The sequence below is a fragment of the Ovis aries genome, chromosome 3, assembly GCF_016772045.2.
Source record: "Ovis aries strain OAR_USU_Benz2616 breed Rambouillet chromosome 3, ARS-UI_Ramb_v3.0, whole genome shotgun sequence".
Lineage (NCBI taxonomy): Eukaryota > Metazoa > Chordata > Mammalia > Artiodactyla > Bovidae > Ovis > Ovis aries.
In genome coordinates this window covers 148,703,328-148,725,224 of record NC_056056.1, presented here as the reverse complement: position 1 = coordinate 148,725,224, position 21,897 = coordinate 148,703,328, and the positions used below count along the sequence as shown (strand labels likewise).

Below are 21,897 nucleotides of genomic sequence, written 5' to 3'. Positions count from 1 at the left end.
AGTTGAGAGGCCCACACATCTCTAGTATTTTCATTCTTGCCATGCCAGTACCAAGACTGTGCTTCTGCCTTGATATACTGGTATGCACTGTAGTTCACTCTTGGGTTCTGGACCTGCCCTGAACTCAGGTTCACTTCCTCAGGAACTATTATCCAGCCTATCCCTTCTTGTACCTAGCTCACCAGGGCCTAAACTTTGAACTTTTCTGTCTGACCTTTTCCCTCTTTCTTAAAAGCAGTTTGACTACCTGAACGACAACTACCTGAATAACAAATTTAGAGCTGTCTGGTTGGGAAGATTCCCTGGAGAAGGGAAAGGCTACCCACTCCAGTATTCTGACCTGGAAAATTCCATGGAGAGTTCATGGAGTCACAAAGGGTTGGACACGACTGTGTGACTTTCACTTTCAAAATTCCTGCTTTCTGGGGCCATTAAAATACTGACAGGATTATTTGCGTTTGACAAATTAGATCTGCTAGAATAAGATCATGCTTTGAGATACAAAATGCAACTTAAAATATAAATACTTTCACCTACTTGAAATACGATCTTAGAAAAGCTATTTAACCTCCCTACACCTCCTTTGTAATAAGATTAACAAAATCTTGGATTGTTGCTGTAAGGACAAGAAAAGTACCTGTCCTTTATAGCAGGCACTTAAGAATTGTTATGGTTATCATCACCTTAATGAAGTTAGTGTTTTAGAATCCAAGTTTAGCATATTTCTTTGAAAACTGAAGTGTGAAGTTTATAAAATTTCTGGATCCACCAAAATTTCAGGTTTTTTTCTAGAACCTGATCCTCCCATGTCAGATTTCCTTTTCTTCACACTGGCTCCTAAGGTCCTGATCTACTCAACCCAAAACAGAGATATAAATGATCTAATTTTGTTAGAAGATGTCATCTGGGTACTTTAAACAAAATTGCCCTCCAGGAAGTAATTATAAGCTTTTATTATGACTTTACTTTCCTTCCTAAAATTTTAGATTTCTGTGGGATCAATGAAATGTCAAAAGTAAGAATAAAAAGAAACTGAAGACAAGTGATATGATTTCTGAACTGTTTATGCTGATATTTTTGTCCTTATTAAATTTACCTTTCATAAATTAACAAACTTTTGCACACTCCCCAGATTTTGAAGCTTGATTTCAGTGTTATTTTTAACACAATTAAAGTGTTCCAAAATACAACTTTGCAAGCAGACAAGCTCATAATCCTGTAGTTCAAGAACTCTTTATCAAAGAAAGTATGCAAGATGGCCAACCTGTCTCAAATCTAGTTTAGAAAATCTAGTTTAGAAACTATCTCATAAGCAACATAATCAAAACAAACAAAATAAGTCATATTATACCTAACCAAAAATAGAAGCACTATCCCATAGAATCCCATTTTTATTTTATTTGTGGTCATGCTGTGGCTGGCAGACTTTTAGTTTCCTAAAAGGGATTGAATCCAAGCCCAGGCAGTGAAAGCACTGAATCCTAACCACTAGACCACCAAGGAATTCCCTAGTATCTCATTTGAAATGAGGTAGTTGCTGAAGAGATGAATGATGCCTCACAGAAAACCTATAAACTTTTATGTTACAGATTGGAGTTATAACTCATTTGCAAAATTACATCTCTGAATCTCAATTTACTCATATGATAGATAGGTAACAGCTGCTCTGAAGAAGATATCTGGTTATTAGAAATAAGATCCTGAAGTATTGGAACATAATAAATGTTCTGCATGCTGGATGACAAATCTCTTGAGCAATCCATGTTGTCCTTTCCTTATTCATATTAATCTTTTCCTCTGTTGAGTCAGAAGAGACAGTTTTCCCATTACATTAACATATAGGTATTTCTTTTTCAATTAATTCTTCCCCTAGAGGTGGTAAGTGGTGTATCACAACTGGTATAATGAACCCCGAGGGGCGTAGCCAGTAAGAGGTACACAATCTGCAGATTACTTAAAAACAATATTGTAATCTATTAATATACAGACTACATCTTAATATTACCAAACTCGTAATATGCATGTGCATGAAAAGTTGCTTCAGTCGTGTCGAACTCTTTACAACCCAATGGACTACAACCCACCAGGCTCCTCTGTCCATGGGATTTTCCAGGCAAGAATACTGGAGTGGGTTACCATGCCATCCTCCAGGGGATCTTCCGGACCCAAGGATCGAACCCATGACTTCTGGTCTCCTGCATTGACAGGCAGGTTCTTTACCAATAGTGCCAACTGGGAAGCCCATACTCTTAACAGTTCTAAGCAATGTCAGTGATAACTTCCCACCCTTTCACAGCCTCCCCTTGGTAAGCCATCTTTACTGATTTCCTTTCTGCTGGCTCCCAAGGTTTTAGTCGCTCATCAGAAAGAAACATAGTGTGGCTAGTAGTGTACACTCTGATAATGAAACATAACTAAGAAACTTCTTAGTACAAAATAGACTGTCAATATCTTGGCTAAGTTAGCATTGGTTCTGATGATGAAACATACATGCAATTTTCTTTGACTTTGAAATCTGTAGTTTTGAAAAGAATCACTTGAAAAAAATAGCATAAGTTAGCAATTAAATCGCAATCTTAAAGGCTATAACTGGACATCTCTCAAGCCTGCATTTGTACGAGCATTAGCCAAAATACTGCTTATGAATCTTAATACTTCCAAAAGTTTCTTTTCCAAATCACATTTTAGATGATTTTAGTTTGGATATTATGATGTTTTATGTGAATGCATTTTTAGAAGGCAGAATGGCTTTATTTTTTATTATATTTATCCCCATTCAGCACTGCAGGGTTTAGCTCTAATTGATGACTGTAAAACACCTAGGTGCCACAAGAAGCACTGTAAAGCACTATAAAAACTCTAGACATGTATATTCATTTTTCAGAAAAAAACACTTAAAGTGCTGCATCTTCTGGCAAGATGTGGTTCCTGAGATAACATATCCAATACAATGCCACCAATTTCATAAACTAAGACAAACATTTTATAGCATCATGCACTTGCTTCAAGTAGTTTGCAAAAAATCCTTATGGGGCTTGTTAATAACGGCACTTACTGATATTCAACTCACCTTTAAAATGGCATATTAAGAAACCAGCTTTGAGCCTCTACAATGAGCTTATAAGAGGCAGGAAGGTAGCTTTAGCTCTTCTTCTAAGACATTTTAATTAGAGTGGAATGTAAATCTTTTCTGTATAATTTCGGACAAGTTTTAGATTCAGTGTCAAGAGTTTGGGCGATTGACTGCAATGGAAGGAATAACTTGGTATTATCCTTCAAAGAGAATTTAATTTTAAAAAAGACTTTTACTGACTTTATAAACTTGAATATGTCTTTTTCTCTCCCTGTCTCTGATAATTAGGACATATGCCACCAACAATATTATGATGATCAAATGAGTAAAGACATATTAAAACTTTAAACAAATTCAGATTATTCAGAAAAATAATAGCTATTTGCCATTTAAACCACAAAATCAGCCTATGAGATAGGTATTATTATTTTTATTTTTGTTTGTATTTCATAGAAACATAAACAGGTTTTACTAGCAAGGAAAGATCTCAGATTTGAACCAGGCAGTTAGTACCAGAACCCAGATTCTTGGTCATTATAATGCATTGTCATCAGTTAAATTCAGAATTCAACAAATTATAACCCCGGTTCAGCTGAAGGATATGACAGAAATGGATTTTAGGATAAATGATTATGGATTAGAAATTGTACTCTTTAAGAGCATTTGAAAAATAAGAGTATTTTAGAATTTAGTTCAGTTCAATTACTCAGTCATGTCTGACCCTTTGAGACCCCATGGAATACAGGACGCCAGGCTTCTCTGTCTATCACTATCTCCCGGAGCTTGCTCAAACTAATGTCCATCGAGTCAGTGATGCCCTCCAAATGTCTCATCCTCTGTCCCCTTCTCCTCCTGCCTTCAATCTTTCCCACCATCAGGGTCTTTTCCAATGAGTCAGTTCTTCCCATCAGGTAGCCAAAGTATTGGAACTTCAGCTTCAGCATCAGTCCTTCCAATGAATATTCAGGACTAATTTCCTTTAGGATTGACTGGTTTGGTCTTCTTGCAGCCCAAGGGACACTCAAGAGTCTTCTCCAACATTACAGTTCAAAGCATCAATTCTTCAGTGATCAGCTTTCTTTAGGGCTTCCCTGTAGCTCAGCTGGTAAAGAATCCGCCTGCAATGCAGGAGACCCCGATTTGATTCCTGGGTCAGGAAGATCCCCTGGAGAAGGGGACAGCTACTCACTTTAGTATTCTGGCCTGGAGAATTCCATGGACTGAATAGTCCATGGGATTGCAAAGAGTAGGACACGACTGAGCGACTTTTACTTTCAGCTTTCTTTAGGGTTCAACTCTTACATCAATACATGACTCCTGAAAAAACCACAGCTTTAACTAGATGGACCTTTGTTGGCAAAGTGATGTCTCTGCTTTTTAATATGCTGTCTACGTTGGTCATGGTTTTTCTTCCAAGGGGTAAGCATCTTCTAATCTCATGGCTGCAGTCACCATCTGCAGTGATTTTGGAGCCCAAGAAAACAGTTTGTCACTATTGTCTGTTTTCATTGTTTCCCCATCTATTTGCCGTGAAGTGATGGGACCGGATGCCATGATCTTTATTTTTTGAATGCTGAGTTTTAAGCCAGCTTTTTCACTCTCCTCTTTCACTTTCATCAGGAGGCTATTTAGTTCCTCTTTCTGCTGTATGTGTGGTGCCATCTGCACATCTAAGACTGTTGATATTTCTCCTGGCAATCTTGATTCTAGTTTGTGCTTCATCCAGCCTAGCATTTCTCATGATGTACTCTACATATAAAGTTATGTAAGTAGGGTGACAATATACAGCCTTGATGTACTCCTTTCCCAACTTGGAACCAGTCCATTGTTCCTTGTCTGGTTCTACCTGTTGTTCTTGACCTGCATACAGATTTTTCAGGAGGCAGGTAAGCTTGGTCTGGCACTACCATTAGCAACCATTTATTTAATTGACTTAATGTTTTTCCAAACATTTCTCTCTTATTTTGTCTTTCCTGGAACTTGCCCACTTAGCATCTCTCCTATTACCTTCTCTGATGCCCCCTTTCAGTTAGTATGTAAGGAAAATAAGCAGTTCATGCTCCTAATCTTGATCTTGCCTTCCTCCAAACCACTAAAACCAGATATAGAGTTGAGATAATTTCTCACAGAGGCAACATAAAAGCATTTTTTTCTTTTCCTGGAAAGTCTAGTCTATCAGTTTTGTTTTTTGGTGCTTGTGATATGAACTATAGAAAGAAGGTCACAGATGAAAAAATCTGAGCTAGACAGACATGGAGGTTTGTAATTTAGTAAAATAAATTGTCACACTCTTTGCTTAAAGTTCATGCTTGTTTCTAATGTTTCATTATGCTAAGAGATTTGGGCAAAAGAGTGGGAAGTCAGGCTTAAAATGGCTTTCTAATTAATCTGTATTTATTCAGGGCCTACTGTATGCTCTGTTCTATAGAAATATTTTTAGATTGCCAGTCTCTTTACGGAAAAAGACTTCCCTGGTGGCTTAGATGGTAAAGAATCTGAGTGCAATGCAGAAGACCTTGGTTGGGTCCCTGGGTCAGTAAGATCCTCTAGAGAAAGGAATGGCAACTTGCTCTAGTATTTTTGCCTGGAGAAACCCGTGGATAGAGGAGCCTGGCTGACTACAGTCCATGGGGTTGCAGAGAGTTGGACACAACTAAGTGACATTTGAGGAGAAAAGTGATACAAATGAACAGCTAAAATGGCACTCAGAGAACCTAGCAACCACTGTATATAAGTGATTGTGAGGTTCATTGGGGACCAGGTAGATGACATTTTGGGCTTTTGTCAGAGGAAGTAAATGACAGTCTGCAGGCCTACAAGATTCTAATACACTGAATTTTCTGATAAAAATGTAGACTAGAGTTTCAGATTGACATGATGGTTGCTTAGGGGTTACTCAGTGTGCATGAGAACTTGAGATCTGTTTTCCTTTCATCTGCCACTCAAAGAAATGTGAAAAACTTTATAGGTAATTTTGTTTCCTTGGTTGTGTTAGTGGTAGAGTGGAGTTTCATAAAGGCCTAAGAGACACAGATGATGGAAAGTCAGACAAAACAAAGTTGAAATTTATGGTGCTGTCTTCAGATACTTATATTGTGAGCTGTTGTCTGTAGAGGTCAATAAATCCACTTCACAAATAATAATTATATAAAAATGGTGATGTTACCTTAAAGGAGTATTTAGATTTCAGAACTGTCTCTGACTTTAAATGAATCTGACATTGTCCTTACCAATGATAATTGGGATATTCAGTGTCATACATTAAGAATTACTAAGTAAACATCTTTGGTTGCCAATTATATCAGACTTTTGGAATTAAAATTATTTTTAATAAGAAATAAAATAATCACGGGGAAAAACATACAGAGTATGATTAAAAATAATAACCACAAGGTCAACAATCCAGAAGAGGCATTTTCTTTCTTTCTTTCTTTTTTTTTTTACCCTATAGTAAGCTCTCCTTTGTGGATATTATTCTATTTAGAAAATAAAACTCTTTACTACCACAAGTCATGAATTCTAGTTGTATCTTATGCTCCAAGGAAAGCATGGTGCTGCTTAGAAAAAAACAAACAAACAAACAAAAAAAAAACAAAAAAGGAAACAAACAAAAAGCTAAAGGAAAAAAGGGCTAAAAATTAAGTTTTTATTTCACATAATGTTTCCATAAAAATTGGACTTTGACTAATTGAGAATGCATTTGTCTCATTTGCTCACTATGTACTTCCATCCATACATCTGTCTACTGCAGGTAAACAAACGGTGTTAGGAACTGAGATAATGAATGAAAAGTAACATGCCAACAACATGATTTCACAATCAATCAGGTACATATTTAAATCAATAACTACTAAAGTAATGAAACCTAGAATATCCAATATTGACCTATAAAGGAGTTCCTTTGAAGGGGAAGATATTAAAGGATTATGAAAATAATTTTGTTTAATATTTAAATGTGTTCCTTCTTAATTATGCATAATTTCTACCTGGATTCATGCAAAAACAGTATTTTCACAATTTTATATTCAATTATTTTTTGTGAGATGAAAAACAGAGATTGCATTTTAAAGTGTAATTCAAGAATTTCCTTCTGAGAGTTTAATCACAATCTGTCAGTCCTACATGTTCCACACCAGTCAACTGTTTTGCCCTCTTTGTCTAATCTTATGCTCCTACATCTTGTTCAGGGTAAGGAAAATAGTTTATACTAAATTCATGAAGAGAACAAAATGAAAACAGGAAAACCTAAACTAATATTATCTTGAATAAGCCACAGCTAGAGTACCAATTTAATTGTAGTTACTCATATTTTATATGATGATTTTTCACCTTTTTTGAAGACCTCTGGTTTTATTTGTCAAGATTTAGAACAAGCAAAACATAACAATAGTTTCTCCTGAACTAGAGTAGGGTGAGTAAATTTCTGGATTGATGCCAACCAAATTAGCATAATGATGCTTACCTAAATTAGCAACAAGAAAATCCACAAATACCAGTAGCAAATGCTGATATCTTAATATTTTAAGTTAAAAGTAAGTAGTTACTATGATTATTTATAAAAACAGAACTGAATTCAATACTTGATTCCAATCACTTCTAAATGTCATACTTATTCAGAAATATGGTGGAACACCTCTTCAAAAGAACTAACCTTGATAACTCCACAAATCTGCAAACAGCTTTGATCTCTAAAATAATCCTTTGGATTGCTTCATCGATTGCAACCCAAAATGCAGTTAATTTTATTGCTCTTTTTCAATGTAATCACAGGGCAAAAAGAAAGGCCAGATTAAGAAGAGTCTCTTTAGATGTGTATGGAAGAGAAGTGGTGTCAAAGATTAAGATGTGAGTTTTGGGGAAGTTTAGCTGAAGTGTTAGCTGCAGGGAAGTATGCAGCTCCCAGATAAATTTGGCCTTAAGCCCTTAGCTGAAAACCCTCAGTCTCTTTTGGTGGGACTAGGGAAGATGGAGCAGAGGAAAAGCAAAAACAAAAGGTTCTGAAACCTGTGTTTCCAGAGATATGTCTGGTTAAACATGGACTTTTACAAAGAACATCACAATGCCTAAAAAAGAGATTCCACAGATTAAAAACTGACAGTGACATATAATATTTATCTATTAAATTAGCAAAGTTTAAAAGTAGTAAAGCTATTTAGTAAGGGTAAGTTACAAGCAGGAATCAAGATTGTTGGGAGAAATAACAACAACCTCGGATATACAAATGATTCCACTGTAAAGGCAAAAAGTGAAGAGGAACCAAAGAGCCTCTTGTCGAGAGTGAAGGAGGAGAGTACAAAAAGCTGGCTTAAAATTCAACATTAAAAATACTAAGATCATGGCATCTGATCCGGTCACTTCATGGTAAACAGAAGGAGAAAAGGTGGAAGCAGGGACAGATTTCCTCTTGGGCTCTAAAATCACTGCGTATGGTGACTGTAGTCATGAAATTAAAAAGGCGATTGCCTCTTGGCAGGAAGGCTATGACAAACTTAGACAGTGTGTTAAAAAGCAAAGACATCACTTTGTGGACAAAGGTCTGTATAGTCAGCGCTACAATCTTTCCTGTAGTCATGGACAGATGTGAGAGCTAGGCAATGAAGATGGCAGAATGCCAAAGAATTGGTGCTTCCAAACTGTGGTGTTGGAGAAGACGCTTGAGAGTCCCTTGGAAAGCAAACAGATCAAACCAGTCAATCTTAAAGGAAATCAGCCCAGAATACTCTTTGGAAGGGCTGATGCTGAAGCTGAAGCTCCAATACTTTGGCCACCTGATGCAAACAGTTGACTCACTGGAAAAGACCCTGATGATCAGAAAGATTAAAGACAGAAGGAGAAGAGGGTGACAGAGAATGAGATGGTTGGATGGCATCACTGATTCAAAGTATATGAACTTGGGCAAACTCGGGGAGATGGTGAGTGACAGGGAAGCCTGGTGTGCTGCAGCTCATGGGGCTGCATAGAGTCGGACATGACTTGGTAACTGAACAACAGCAAAGTGTATGGTAAACTTGCATATGAAAATATTAGAAGTATAACTTATTATCTTTATGCTTTTATCTGCACAATAATTTAGAAATATGATGCAACTGTTTCTAAGATGTGACTCTGTAGATATGCTAGAGGAAGTGAACAAAAAACTGTGCACCAGAGTTTACAATGTAATCTTGTTTATAATAGGAAAATAAAATGGACACAATGGAGTGGAGTTGCAAAGAGTCGGACATGACTGAGCGACTAACATTCATTTTCAAAGTGTGTATAAACAGGTTTTTAAACTGAATTATGAACATCTATATGGTGGAAAACTGTTAAAATATGGTAAATCTATAAGTACTGACACAGAAACATATATACACTATATACATAATGAAGAAAATATACATTAGAATATGGTACACAGTGTGATCCCACTCATTAAAATAATGATGTGCGTTTGGGAATAAATAAATATCTAATAGTGATTATCAAGAGAGTATGATCACATGGGATTCTAGTTTCATAATAGATTATTTTCATTTTACATTACTTTCTTTTTACCATTTCACATTTCATGTTTACAATGTGAAACACAACCTAGAAAAGCGGAAACATTACTTTGCCAACTAAGGTCCGTCTAGTCAGGGCTATGGTTTTTCCAGTAGTCATGTATGGATGTGAGAGTTGGACTGTGAAGAAGGCTGAGCGCAGAATTGATGCTTTTGAACTGTGGTGTTGGAGAAGACTCTTGAGAGTCCCTTGGACTGCAAGGAGATCCAACCAGTCCATTCTGAAGGAGATCAACCCTGGGATTTCTTTGGAAGGAATGATGCTAAAGCTGAAACCCCAGTACTTTGGCCACCTCATGCGAAGAGTTGACTCATTGGAAAAGACTCTGATGCTGGGAGGGATTGGTGGCAGGAGAAGAAGGGGACGACCGAGGATGAGATGGCTGGATGGCATCACTGACTCTATGGACGCGAGTCTGAGTGAACTCTGGGAGTTGGAGATGGACAGGGAGGCCTGCTGTGCTGTGATTCATGGGGTCGCAAAGAGTCAGACACGACTGAGCAACTGAACTGAACTGATATTTAAAATTTGGGAGACATAATACTTCCTTTCCCAAATCTTAAAATAAAACACTAGTAAAATAAAAGTTTTTGTGGTTTCAGAAAAAATTATTATGAATAGCACTAAATACTACTGAGCTGTTTACCAGTTTACAGAATGTTTTTCATTGCAAAGAACTGGAAATCCAGACCAAGGATATACACAAAATAGTCAATAGACATTATTGAAAACATAATAACTGTTAATTATCATACTTAATTCTAGTTTGAAATGAATGTAGCTCATACTGTGCTTAGCTGTTATTCAGAAAGTTTATGTAATTCTGTATCTGCTCAATATGATTTTCCAACATTGAAGTGCACTTATCTACTAACAGGATGAGATTTCTTAATAGCAAGAGAAGAAAATAATATCTATTTTATTCTGGTTGCACTGCACAGCACGTAAGATCTTAGTTTCCTAACCAGGGATTTAACCTATGCTCCCTGCAGTGGAAGCACAAAGTCTTAACCACTAACTGCCAGGGAAGTCTCTTACAATGTCTAAAGAAATCAATAGGAAATATATTGAGAAAAATAAACGTTATCTGTTGAAATATTTGGAATAGATGTAGCTACATTTCTGCCTTCGTTTCATGTTCTTCATTTCAAATGGCTATAATTTATTATTTTCATACCAGTAGAGGTTTCGAAAATGACAATTTAAAACACTGTTCCTCATTTCTTATAATTAGAGTCTATCAAGAAATCCATGAAGTAACCACTCTAATATATCTCCATAACTCACAGCTAAATAAAGCTTAAATCTTCACAAATATCAATATCTGAGAGTACAATTTTTAGATATTCTGCATGCCAAAGCATCACTCTCCCTTAGGCTATGTTAATTAAACTGTATTTTTCACTAGCAGCAATGAGATAGAAAATGTTAGTTCCAAAAAGATTGAAAGTTACCAGTACATCAACTAAATAAACTTCATTATTTTTTTTAGAAAAAGAGGAAATTATCAACATGAATATTACTCATGAGAGAAAGAGGGAGAAAGAGAAAGGAGGTGAGCAGAAAAGAAAAGGAGTCAATGGAGAGATGGGTAAAGTTAATTACTTTGAGGTAGTTACTATCAGGTATTAGCAATTTTACTATATGCAAATTACACTGTATAATAAGTTGATAGGTGAGAGTAAGTTTTCTGTAGGAACATAAACAAGAACTTCAGAATGAAGGGAAATAAATAAGGTATATTAAGGTCATGAAAGAAATGAAGGCAACTCATGTAAACTACAGGAAACTGAAGTGATAGGAGTGTCATGATAAAACCAGATCTCCTCACTGCATTATTAATACAAATTAGAATTTAAATTTCATACCCAGTTGCTTATAACAAGTCCTGAAGAGCAAAGACATATAAATATACATAATACAATAACTATCTTGCATTCCCTATTTGGATTCCATCACCAAAAGGGACAATATCTGTATACTAAGTATTAGAAACAGTGATGAACAATAGGTAAATGTGTAATTGTAGTATATATAAAAGATACATGCATTTATTATATAAATCTTTATATAAAAATGAATTGTATAAAGATTTTTCATGTCCTTTTTAGGTATAAATTTAAGTACAGTTACATTAATTATATAGTAAATTTCAAATTCTATTTCTCCATGATCCATTTGTAAGTAAAAAATGGGTTCCAGTAAAAGTGTTGGGAAGCCAGGATGGAACAAAGTATACCTCATGGGTTGGAGCTCCATTTATACATGACTTCTATGAGAAACCCTCTCACTGATCACAGCCTTATCATAGTGAAGGGGATTGCATAACTCACTGAAGCCATGTACATAGGGCCAGCCAAGATGAATAGGTCATGGTGAAGCATTCTGATAAAATGTGGTCCATTAGAGGATGAAATGGCAACCTACTCCAGTATTCTTGCCTAGAGAACCCCACAGACAATATGAAAAGGTAAAAAGATTTGGTGCCAGAAGATCATCAGCGGCTCAAGTCAAAAGCTGTCCAATACGCTACTGAGGAAGAACACAGGGCAATTACTAATAGCTCCAATAAGAACGAAGCAGCTGCACAAAAGCTGAAATGATGCTCAGTTGTGGACATATCAACTGGTGAAAGTAAAATCTGACCTAATGCTATAAAGAAAAATACTGCATAGGAACTGGAATTTTAGGTAAATGGGAGAAGGTCAAGCAGGAGATGGCAAGACTGAACATTGACATCTACAGAATCAGTGAACTAGAATGGACAGGAGTGGTGAATTTAATTCAGATGACCATTATATCTATTACTGTGGGCAAGAATCCCTTAGAAGAAAAGGAGCAGCCCTCATAATCAACAAAAGAGTCTGAGATGCAGTACTTTGGTGCAGTTTCCAAAATGACAGAATGATCTCAGTTCAGTTCCAAGTCAAACAATTCAATATCACAGTGTTCCAAGTTTAGGCCCAAACCAATGATGCTGAAGATGCTTAAACTGACCCGTTCTATGAAGACCTACAACATCTTCTAGAACACACACACACACACACACACACACACACACACAAGCTCTTTTCATCATAGGAGATTGGAATGCAAAAGGAGGAAGTCAAGAGATACCCAGAAAACAGGCAAGTTTGGCCTTTGAGTACAAAGTGAAGCAGCACAAAGGCTAATGGAATTTTGTCAAAAGAACATGTTGGTCATAGCAAACACCCTTTTCCAACAACCCAAGTGATGACTCTAAACACAGAAATCACAGATTGATCAATATCAAAATAAGATTGATTATTTTCTGTTCAGCCAAAGAAGAAGCCCTCTACAGACATTAAGAACAAGATCTGGAGCTGACTATGGCTCAGATCATGAGATCCTTATTGCAAAATTCAGGTTGAAATAGAAGAAAGTAGGGAAAACCAATAGGCCATTCAGGCATGACCTAAATCAAATCCCTTTTAATTAAACAGGGGAGGTGATGAATAGATTCAAGGGATTAAATCAGTTTCTGAAGAACTATGAACAGAGGTTCATAACATTGCACAGGAGGCAGTGACCAAAACCATCCCAAAGAAAAATAAATGCAAGAAGGCAAAGTGATTGTCTGAGGACGTTTTACAGGTATTTGAAGAAAGAAGAGAAGTGGAAGGCAAGGGAGAAAGCAAAAGATATACCCAACTGAATGCAGAGACAAAAGAGCCTGCCATGCTAAAGTCCATAGGGTTGCAAGGAGTTAAACACAATGTAGCTATTGAAAAACAGCAATCTGGCAGAAAAGGTCACATTTCTTCCAGCACAGACAGTGCTATAAATTGGATACGTGTAAGCCAAAAATAAATAAAATAAAATAAAATCTTGGAGGTGGTAAGCAGTATAAAAATGACAGTGGTCAAGAAGTTTACTGCTTAGGTATTATTGAAACCCATTTGTACTAATTAGCCCTAGGAATCTTCAAAAGGAGAAAATGAATAACCAATAAAATTGACTTATTCATAACAGATTCTGAAGATAACTTTAATGATAGATTCACATGAAAATATTACTAGATTTGTACTGCTGACAATACATATTGGGTATTTCTTTCTCTCTCTCTCTCTCTCACACACACACACACACACACACACCCCACTCACTTAAAGACTCACAAAGCAAAGCCAAGAAAACAAACTTGAAAAGAATTTTTAATTTTAAAACTTGAAATTATCATTTCAACATGCAAATTATAGTCAGATCTATCAAGTGCTTTTTTTTTTCCTTAAAATAATGCTAAGAAAATTCATCTTTTTTATCTTTTTACCTATAGTACCAAGGAGTTTATTTACATAGGAACATATTTTTTTGTGACAACTTCAACTTTCTATTTTCCCATCTTCAAAAGACAACAATATTCACAGATATTGGAATACTAAGGAGAGTTGGCAAACATTTTTCCTTCTTAGTATGTTTTCCTTTGACTTTATTGAAACAATCACTCTGTAGTCTCAGTCTATGTCCAAGTGGCAGGTTTCAAGATGCCTGTATATAGCAAAGATTGCCCACTTGGCTGGTATAGCTTTTGTCTTGTTTTCTTAACAAACAGCAATAGGGGTTAAGCTTTCTGTTTGGGGGGAAACTGTGTTTGTCCCTTTGCCCCCACTTCGTTGGCTTGACAACACTCTAGCAATAAATCAGTATCGGCAAAAACAAAAAAGAACAACAACAAAACCCTCTTAATCATCATTTGGAAGAGGTTTACAGAAGTGATGTCTCTGACTGCTGTTGTCATGAAGTTTCTAAACACATTCAAACTTGCCTCTCAGCATTGCTTCAGCAGTGAAACAATTTCAGAAAATGACTTACCCTCCCTTAATATAGTCCAGGAATGAAACTTCTGTTTCTACCAAGAAAGACAGCAAGGTGACCTGAAGAAAGAAAACAAAAGAAAACAAAAATAAGAGAATTATATACTAGTACTAATCGCAATCCCAATCAGACTTTTTTCTAAGTGTTAGAGAGAAAATTATATTTCCTAGCATTTTGTAAATCAATAAAGATAATCTATTTCAAACTTTGCTAGGACTGATTATTTTTACATTTAAAATTATCAGAAGAAAAGGGGCTAAAAATTAAGTAACTCCTTTCTATGACCAATTTATTTCCTTTGAAGGATGACATGCAAATTATCTACAAGGACACAGGGTTTCTTCACTTTTTCAGGTCTGCTTGATTTTCTCGTGTGATTACATTAAATGAAGAATTCATAATGAAACTTCTTCCCTCAGACACAATTCAACCCCTAAACAACTTGCAGGAAGCTAGGTTGCTATGTCACCTATGCTATGAGGTGTTCTCTATTACAATCATTCCCATAGAAAGTTAATTTTTTATTATATACCTTCATATTAAAACCCTAATGAAAGAGTTCAGTTTTAGTTGCTTCTATTTGACACCAAATGTTTTATATATATATATATATATATATATATTAATTCATCTATTTGAATCCTTAATGTATAACATAAAATTTGACTTACTGTTCCTGAATTAGTATATTTCTTCTTTTTTCCTTTCTTTCTGGGATTTATCACCTTAAAGAGCAGATAAAACAATTACAATGTTAGGATTTATATTGAAATATTATAAAAATGTATAGTCCAACCTGGTGTCTTCACATCTTATGGATTTATTTACTTACTAATGTCTTTAGTCAGAGAAGGCGATGGCACCCCACTCCACTACTCTTGCCTGGAAAATCCCATGGATGGAGGAATCTGGTAGGCTGCAGCCCATGGGGTCGCAAAGAGTCGGACACGACTGAGCGACTTCACTTTCACTTTTTACTTTCATGCATTGGAGAAGAAAATGGCAACCCAATCCAGTGTTCTTGCCTGGAGAATCCCAGGGACAGGGGGAGTCTGGTGGGCTGCCGTCTATGGGGTTGCACAAAGTCGGACACGACTGAAGCGACTTCACAGCAGCAGCAGCAATGTCTTTAGTACAACTCCTTGATGAGTCTATCAGCCAAAATGTCTCTGCAAAATGACTAGTGATTATTTTCTTTAAAAAAATCTTTTTTTCAGTAATATTCTTCTCAATTACCTTAGGCATTGATTACCCTACCCATATACATCTTCTTGCTGTGAGGTCTCAAATATTAGTGATTGATTTATACAAAAACTATAGATTTCTCAAATAAAATATATTTAAGACATAACAGTTCTTATTTGATTATATACACTAATGACAAATCATTCAAATATTTGACTCTTTAATGTCTCTGTGCATGCGTGCTAAGTCGCTTCAATTGTTTCTGACTCTTTTTGACCCTATGGAGCATAGTACTCCAGACTCCTTTGTCCAGGGAATTCTCCAGCAAGAATACTGGAGTGGGTTACCATGCCTTCCTCCAGGGGACTTTCCCTAAGTGATCAAACTCATGTCTCTTATGCCTCCTGCATTGGCAGGTGGTCTTTACCACTAACATCACCTGGCAGTGGTGTTGGTGTTGGTGTTGGTGGTATAGTTGTTAAATCGTGTCTGACTCTTGTGACCCCATGGACACAGGCTCCTGCCAGGCTTCTCTGTCCATGGGATTCTCCAGGCAAGAATACTGGAGTGGGTTATCATTTCCTTCTCCAGGGGATGTTCCTGACCCAGGGGTTGAAACCAGGTCTCCTGCATTGCAGGCAGATTCTTTACCAACTGAGCTAGGAGGGAAGCCCCTTGTAGCATCACCTGGGAAAGCATTTAAGGGCTCTACTTATTGCTTAATAATGATGGTAATTTCCATCAGACACATAATAATGTGTAAAAGGTTGGAGTCCTGGTGAGAGTCCTGGTGGGAGTCACACGGATTCACAAACCTAGAAATAGGCTGACCGACTGAGGTCTCACCTGTGCACTCTGAAAAGGAACATTGGCCCAGGACCACCCTACTGGAGCCAGTCTCATCCACCCAGCAGCAAACCTAACCCACACTTACCTGAGCCCCTAGTAACAAGCATACCATCAGTAGATCCTACTGTATACCTATCAATTGCTTCAATGCCAGCTCTAAACCACCACAACTGCAGTTTTAAAGGTAGCCCCATAAGCCTGGAGAACCACCAGGAGAAGGTCTTTACCTGACAAAATAAGTCTATAGATCAACAGGCAGCATTTATTTATTTACTTATTTATTTTCACTTTAAGAATTTTATTTAGTTCTCAATTGGGTTTTAAATGATACGGGCTTTTCATTGTCCCACTTAATTCTGCCTGGCTAAGAATCATGCCCTACAAGGTAGGCAAGATAAGAAGCCATTAAGACTTACTCCTCTTTGTCTTATCTTCTTATTGGTAGTTATAGACTCTTAACAAGAATATAAAAGTAATCTGTGTGATTTATGTTTTTTTTCTTCTACACAGCCTTTAAAAGAATAAATGTAGAAAAAGATTTTAACCATTATTGAAGTCAAAAACAACAACCCAAACACCTGATTAAATGCCAGCTTGTAGAGTTGCTAATTGTTTGAATGTGTTCCTTAATGCTCTTGCTGCCTGAGTTGTTTCTGATTTTTTTCTAACATTTTGTTTTGCTTTATATTTAAAATTTTTCTGTTTTCCTTTTATAATATGTTTTTTAATTGAAGTACAGTTGATTTACAATTTAGTGCCAATCTCTGCTGTACAGCAAAGTGACTCAGTTTTATACATATATAAATACAATCTTTTAAAATATTCTTCTCCATTATGGTTTATCCTAGGACATTGGATATAGTTCCCTGTGCTAAACAATAGGACCTTGTTGTGTATCTACTCTAAATGTATAGTTTGCATTTACCAACCCTAAATCCTAGTCACCTCTTGGCAACCACAAGTCTGATCTCTATGTTTGTGAGTCTGTTTCTATTTTGTAGATAGGTTCGTTTGTGCCATATTTTAGATTCCACATATAAGTGGTATCATATGGTATTTGTCTTTCTCTTTCTGACTTACTTCACTTAGTATAATAATCTCTAGTTGCATCCACGACGCTGCAAATGGCATTATTTTTTTATGACTGAGTAGTATTCCATTGTATATTTGTAGCATCTACTCTTTATCCATTCATCTGTCAACAGACATTTAGGTTGCTTGCATATTTTGACGACTGCGAACAGTGCTGTTATGAACATAAGTGTCTGTATACCTTTTGAATTACAGTTTTGTCTGGGTATATGCCCAGGAATAGGATTGCTGGATCATATGGTAATTTTATATTTAATTTTCTAAGGAACATCCATACTGTTTTCCATAGTAACTGCACCAACTTACATTGCCACCAATGCTGTAGGAGGATTCCCTTTTCTCCATACCCTATCTAGCATGTGTTATTTGTACACTTTTTAATGATGACCATTCTGACTGTTGTGAAATGCTACTTCATTACAGTTTTGACTTGCATTTGTCTACTAATTAGCGATGTTGAGGGTCTTTTCATGTGCCTATTGGCCAGATATCTTTAAAGAAATCTCTATTAAGGGCTTCTGCCCATTTTCCAAATGGATTGCTAGTTTTTTTTTTTTTTTTTTTGCTGTTGTTGAGTTGTATGACCTGTTTGTATATTATGGAGATTAAGCCTTTGTCAGTTGCATCATTTGTAAATATTTTCTCCCCTTCTGCAGGTTGTCTTTTCATCGTTGTTGTTGTTGTTTTTAATGGTTTGCTTTACTATGCAAAAGCTTGTTAAGTTTGATTAGGTGCAACTTATTTTAGATTTTATTTCTATTGCTTTGGAAGACTGACCTAAGAAAACGTTTGTTTGATTTATGTCAGAATGTTTTGCCTATACTCTCTTCTAGGAGTTTTATGGTGCCTTGAAATTGAAACAGGAGAGTGAAAAAGTTGGCTTAAAGCTCAACATTCAGAAAATGAAGATCATGGCATCTGGTCCCATCACTGCATGGCAAATAGACGGGGAAACAGTGTCAGACTTTATTTTGGGGGTCTCCAAAATCACTTCAGATGGTGATTGCAGCCACGAAATTAAAAGACGCTTACTCCTTGGAAGGAAGTTATGACCAACCTAGATAACATATTGAAAAGCAGAGCTATTACTTTGCCAACAAAGGTCCATCTAGTCAAGGCTATGGTTTTCCAGTGATCATGTATGGATGTGAGTTGAATCATGAAGAAAGCTGAGCACTGAAGAATTGATGCTTTTGAACTGTGGTGTTGGAGGAGACTTTTAAGAGTTCCTTGGACTGCAGGGAGATCCAACCAGTGCATTCTAAAGGAGATCAGTCCTTGGTGTTCATTGGAAGGACTGATGCTGAAGCTGAAACTCCAATACTTTGGCCACCTCATGCCAAGAGTTGACTCATTGGAAAAGACCCTGATGCTGGGAGGGATTGGGGGCAGGAGGAAAAGGGGACGACAGAGGATGAGATGGTTGGATGGCATCATCGACTCGATGGACATGAGTTTGGGTAAATTCCGGGAGTTGGTGATGGACAGGGAGGCCTGGCGTGCTGCGATTCATGGGGTTGCAAAGAGTCAGACACGACTGAGCGACTGAACTGAGTTGAACTGAACTGTCTTATGTTAAAGTCTTTAAGTCATTTTGTTTCGTTTTGTGCGTGGTGTGAGGGTGTGTGCTAACTTCACTGATTTACACGCACCTGTCCAACTTTCCTTGCACTACTTGACGAAGACAGTGTCCTTTTCTCATTTTATACTCTTGTCTCCTTTGTCAAAGATTTATTGATCATAAGTGTGTAGATTTATTTCTGGACTCCCTATTCTGTTCCATTGATCTGTGTGTCTACTTTTGAACCAATATCACAATTTTCATAACTGTAGCTTTGTAGTACTGTCTGAAGTCTGGGAGGGTTACACTTCCTGCTTTGTTTTTGTTCCTCAGAATTGCTCTATGCTCTGTAGCCCACCAGGCTGCTGTGTCCATGGGATTCTCCAGGCAAGAATACTGGAAGGGGTTGCCATTCCCTTCTCTAAGGGATCTTCCTAACCCAGGGATCAAACCCAGGTCCCCCTCATTGCAGGCAGATTCTTTACCATCTGAGCCATCATTCTTGTTATAGCATGTGTTCAAATGTTCTTCCTTTTGGGTTTCTCAGGTGGCACAGTGGCAAAGATTCTGCCTGCTAATGCAGGAGGGTTCAATCCCTGGGTCGGGAAGATACCCTGGAATAAGAAATGGCAAACCATTCTAGTTTATTGGCAGAAAATCCCATGGACAGAGGACCTTGGTGGGCTGTAGTCCATGGGGTCATAAAGAGTTGAACAGTACTAAGTTGAACAGTACTAAGCAATTGAATACACATAATACACATAGATATTTTTGATTCCATATTTATTTTGGGGTTATCTGTTCTAGTTTTATGAAAATGTAATGGGCAGTTTGATAGGGATCACATTAGATCTGCAGATTGCTTTAAGTAGTTTTGACATTTTAATAATATTAATTCTTCTAATTCAAGAGCATGGGATTATCTTTCCATTTCTTTGAATCTTCTTTAATTTCCTCAATTAATGTTTTATAGTTCTGAGCATATAAGTCTTTTACCTCTTTGGTCAGGTTTATTTGTAGGTGTTTTTTTTTTTTTTGCAATTTTGGAAAGTGCACATATATGTATATATATAACCTTCCCTTTTCTGTTATTTCATTGTTAGTGCAAAGAAATGCAACTGACTTCTAGAAGTTAATCTCAATTTTTTAAGCAGCAATTTCAAGTAGCATTTTATTAGGAAGAAATTTCCTATGGTCTAATTAGTGTTTACATACAAAGCAATTGATTCTCACTGAGGCTGTTGAGATGGACATATACATTTTAAGCCAGAAGTTGCAGATAAATCTTATTTCTGCATTGAGTAAACCCCTGACTCACAGAGACATAGTGGCAAAGAGTAGCTTTTTTTTTTTTCCAAGGGCTCCCCTCCCCTCTAAGTTAAATGAAGATGGCAAGAGAATCCTATGTTAGTTATCTGCAACACCTTAGAAACTGCTATCCAATGTGTATTTTAAAGTTACAGTTATAAAAAGAATTTGAAGCTAGGCAACATATGCAAAACTATCAAAGCCCTCCTTGAAACACTAATTTGAACAATGGCTGAATGAGACCGTCAGTGAGGTCATGTCCAGCTCAAAAGCTTCTGCTTCTAAGGTTGTTTTTTTCTGTCTGCAATTCAATTGGCAGGGTTTGGGGGGAGGAAGGAATAGCACCTTGAAGGTTTGGACCCTGCTATCCTTATATCAAAAGCCCTAGAAGCATGTGGAGGCTTTTAGAAGGCTGCAGGCAAATAAGAAAAAGTCACTTAAGTAGGGCAGAAACAGTTGGACTGTTAAACTTGTACGAGACAGCGATGGGTCCAAAAGCATGGCAGGGTGACATTGGCAGCTTTTTCCATCTGCTTCCAAGATAAGGTTTCTTTTTTTCTTTTAAATTAATTAATTAATCTTAATTGGAGGATAGTTGTTCTACAATATTGTGATGGTTTTGTGCCATACACCAACATGAATTGGCCACAGGTATACATGCGTCCCCTTCCCCTGCATCCTGAAACCCCCTCCCATCTCCCTCCCCAAGCTATCCGTCTGGGTTGTCCCAGAGTACCAGCTTTGGGTACCCTGGTTCATGCATCAAACTTGCACTGTCATCTATTTTACATATGGTAATGAACATGTCTCAGTGCTATTCTCTTAAATTATCCCACCCTTGCCTTCTCCCACAGAGTTCAAAAGTCTGTTCTGTACACATCTGTGTCTCCTTTGCTGCCTTGCATGTAGGATCATCTGTAACATGTTTCTAAATTCCATATATACATGTGTGTGTTAATATACAGTACAGGTCTTTCTGTTTCTTACTTCACTCTGTATAATAGGTTCCAGGTTTAACCATCTCCTTAGAATGACTCAAATGCATCCCATTTTAGTGACAGTCACTCAGTTGTGTCCGACTCTTTGTGACCCCATAGACTATATAGTCCATGGAATTCTCTGGGCCAGAATACTGGGCAGCCTTTCCCTTCTCCAGTGGATCTTCCTGACCTAGGAATCAAACAGGGTCTCCTGCATTGCAGGCAGATTCTTTACCAATGGAGCTATAAGGGAAGCCCATTCCTTTTTATAGCTGAGTAATATTCCATTATGTATATGTACCACAACTTCCTTATCCATTCACCTGCTGATGGACATCTAGGTTGTTCCCATTTCCTAGCTAATAGTGCTTCAATTAACAATGGGGTACATGCTTCTTTTTCAGTCCTGGTTTCCTTGGGGTGTATGCCCAGCAGTGGGACTGGTGGGTAGTATGACAGTTCTATTA

The 21,897-nt window shown here is 37.0% G+C and overlaps 1 protein-coding gene across 3 annotated transcripts in view; it reads right to left on the bottom strand.

The window, feature by feature from the left end:
- Positions 1 to 21,897, bottom strand: part of CPNE8 (copine 8) — a 261,274-nt gene that overhangs the window by 44,198 nt on the left and 195,179 nt on the right. For all 3 annotated transcript variants that reach the window (XM_060412779.1, XM_004006455.6, XM_060412777.1), the window contains 2 exons: positions 15,127 to 15,180; positions 14,453 to 14,514 (listed from right to left, as the gene is read on the bottom strand). In XM_060412779.1, coding sequence (XP_060268762.1) covers positions 14,453 to 14,514; positions 15,127 to 15,180 — 116 coding nt within the window. The remainder of the gene's footprint in view (positions 1 to 14,452; positions 14,515 to 15,126; positions 15,181 to 21,897) is intronic.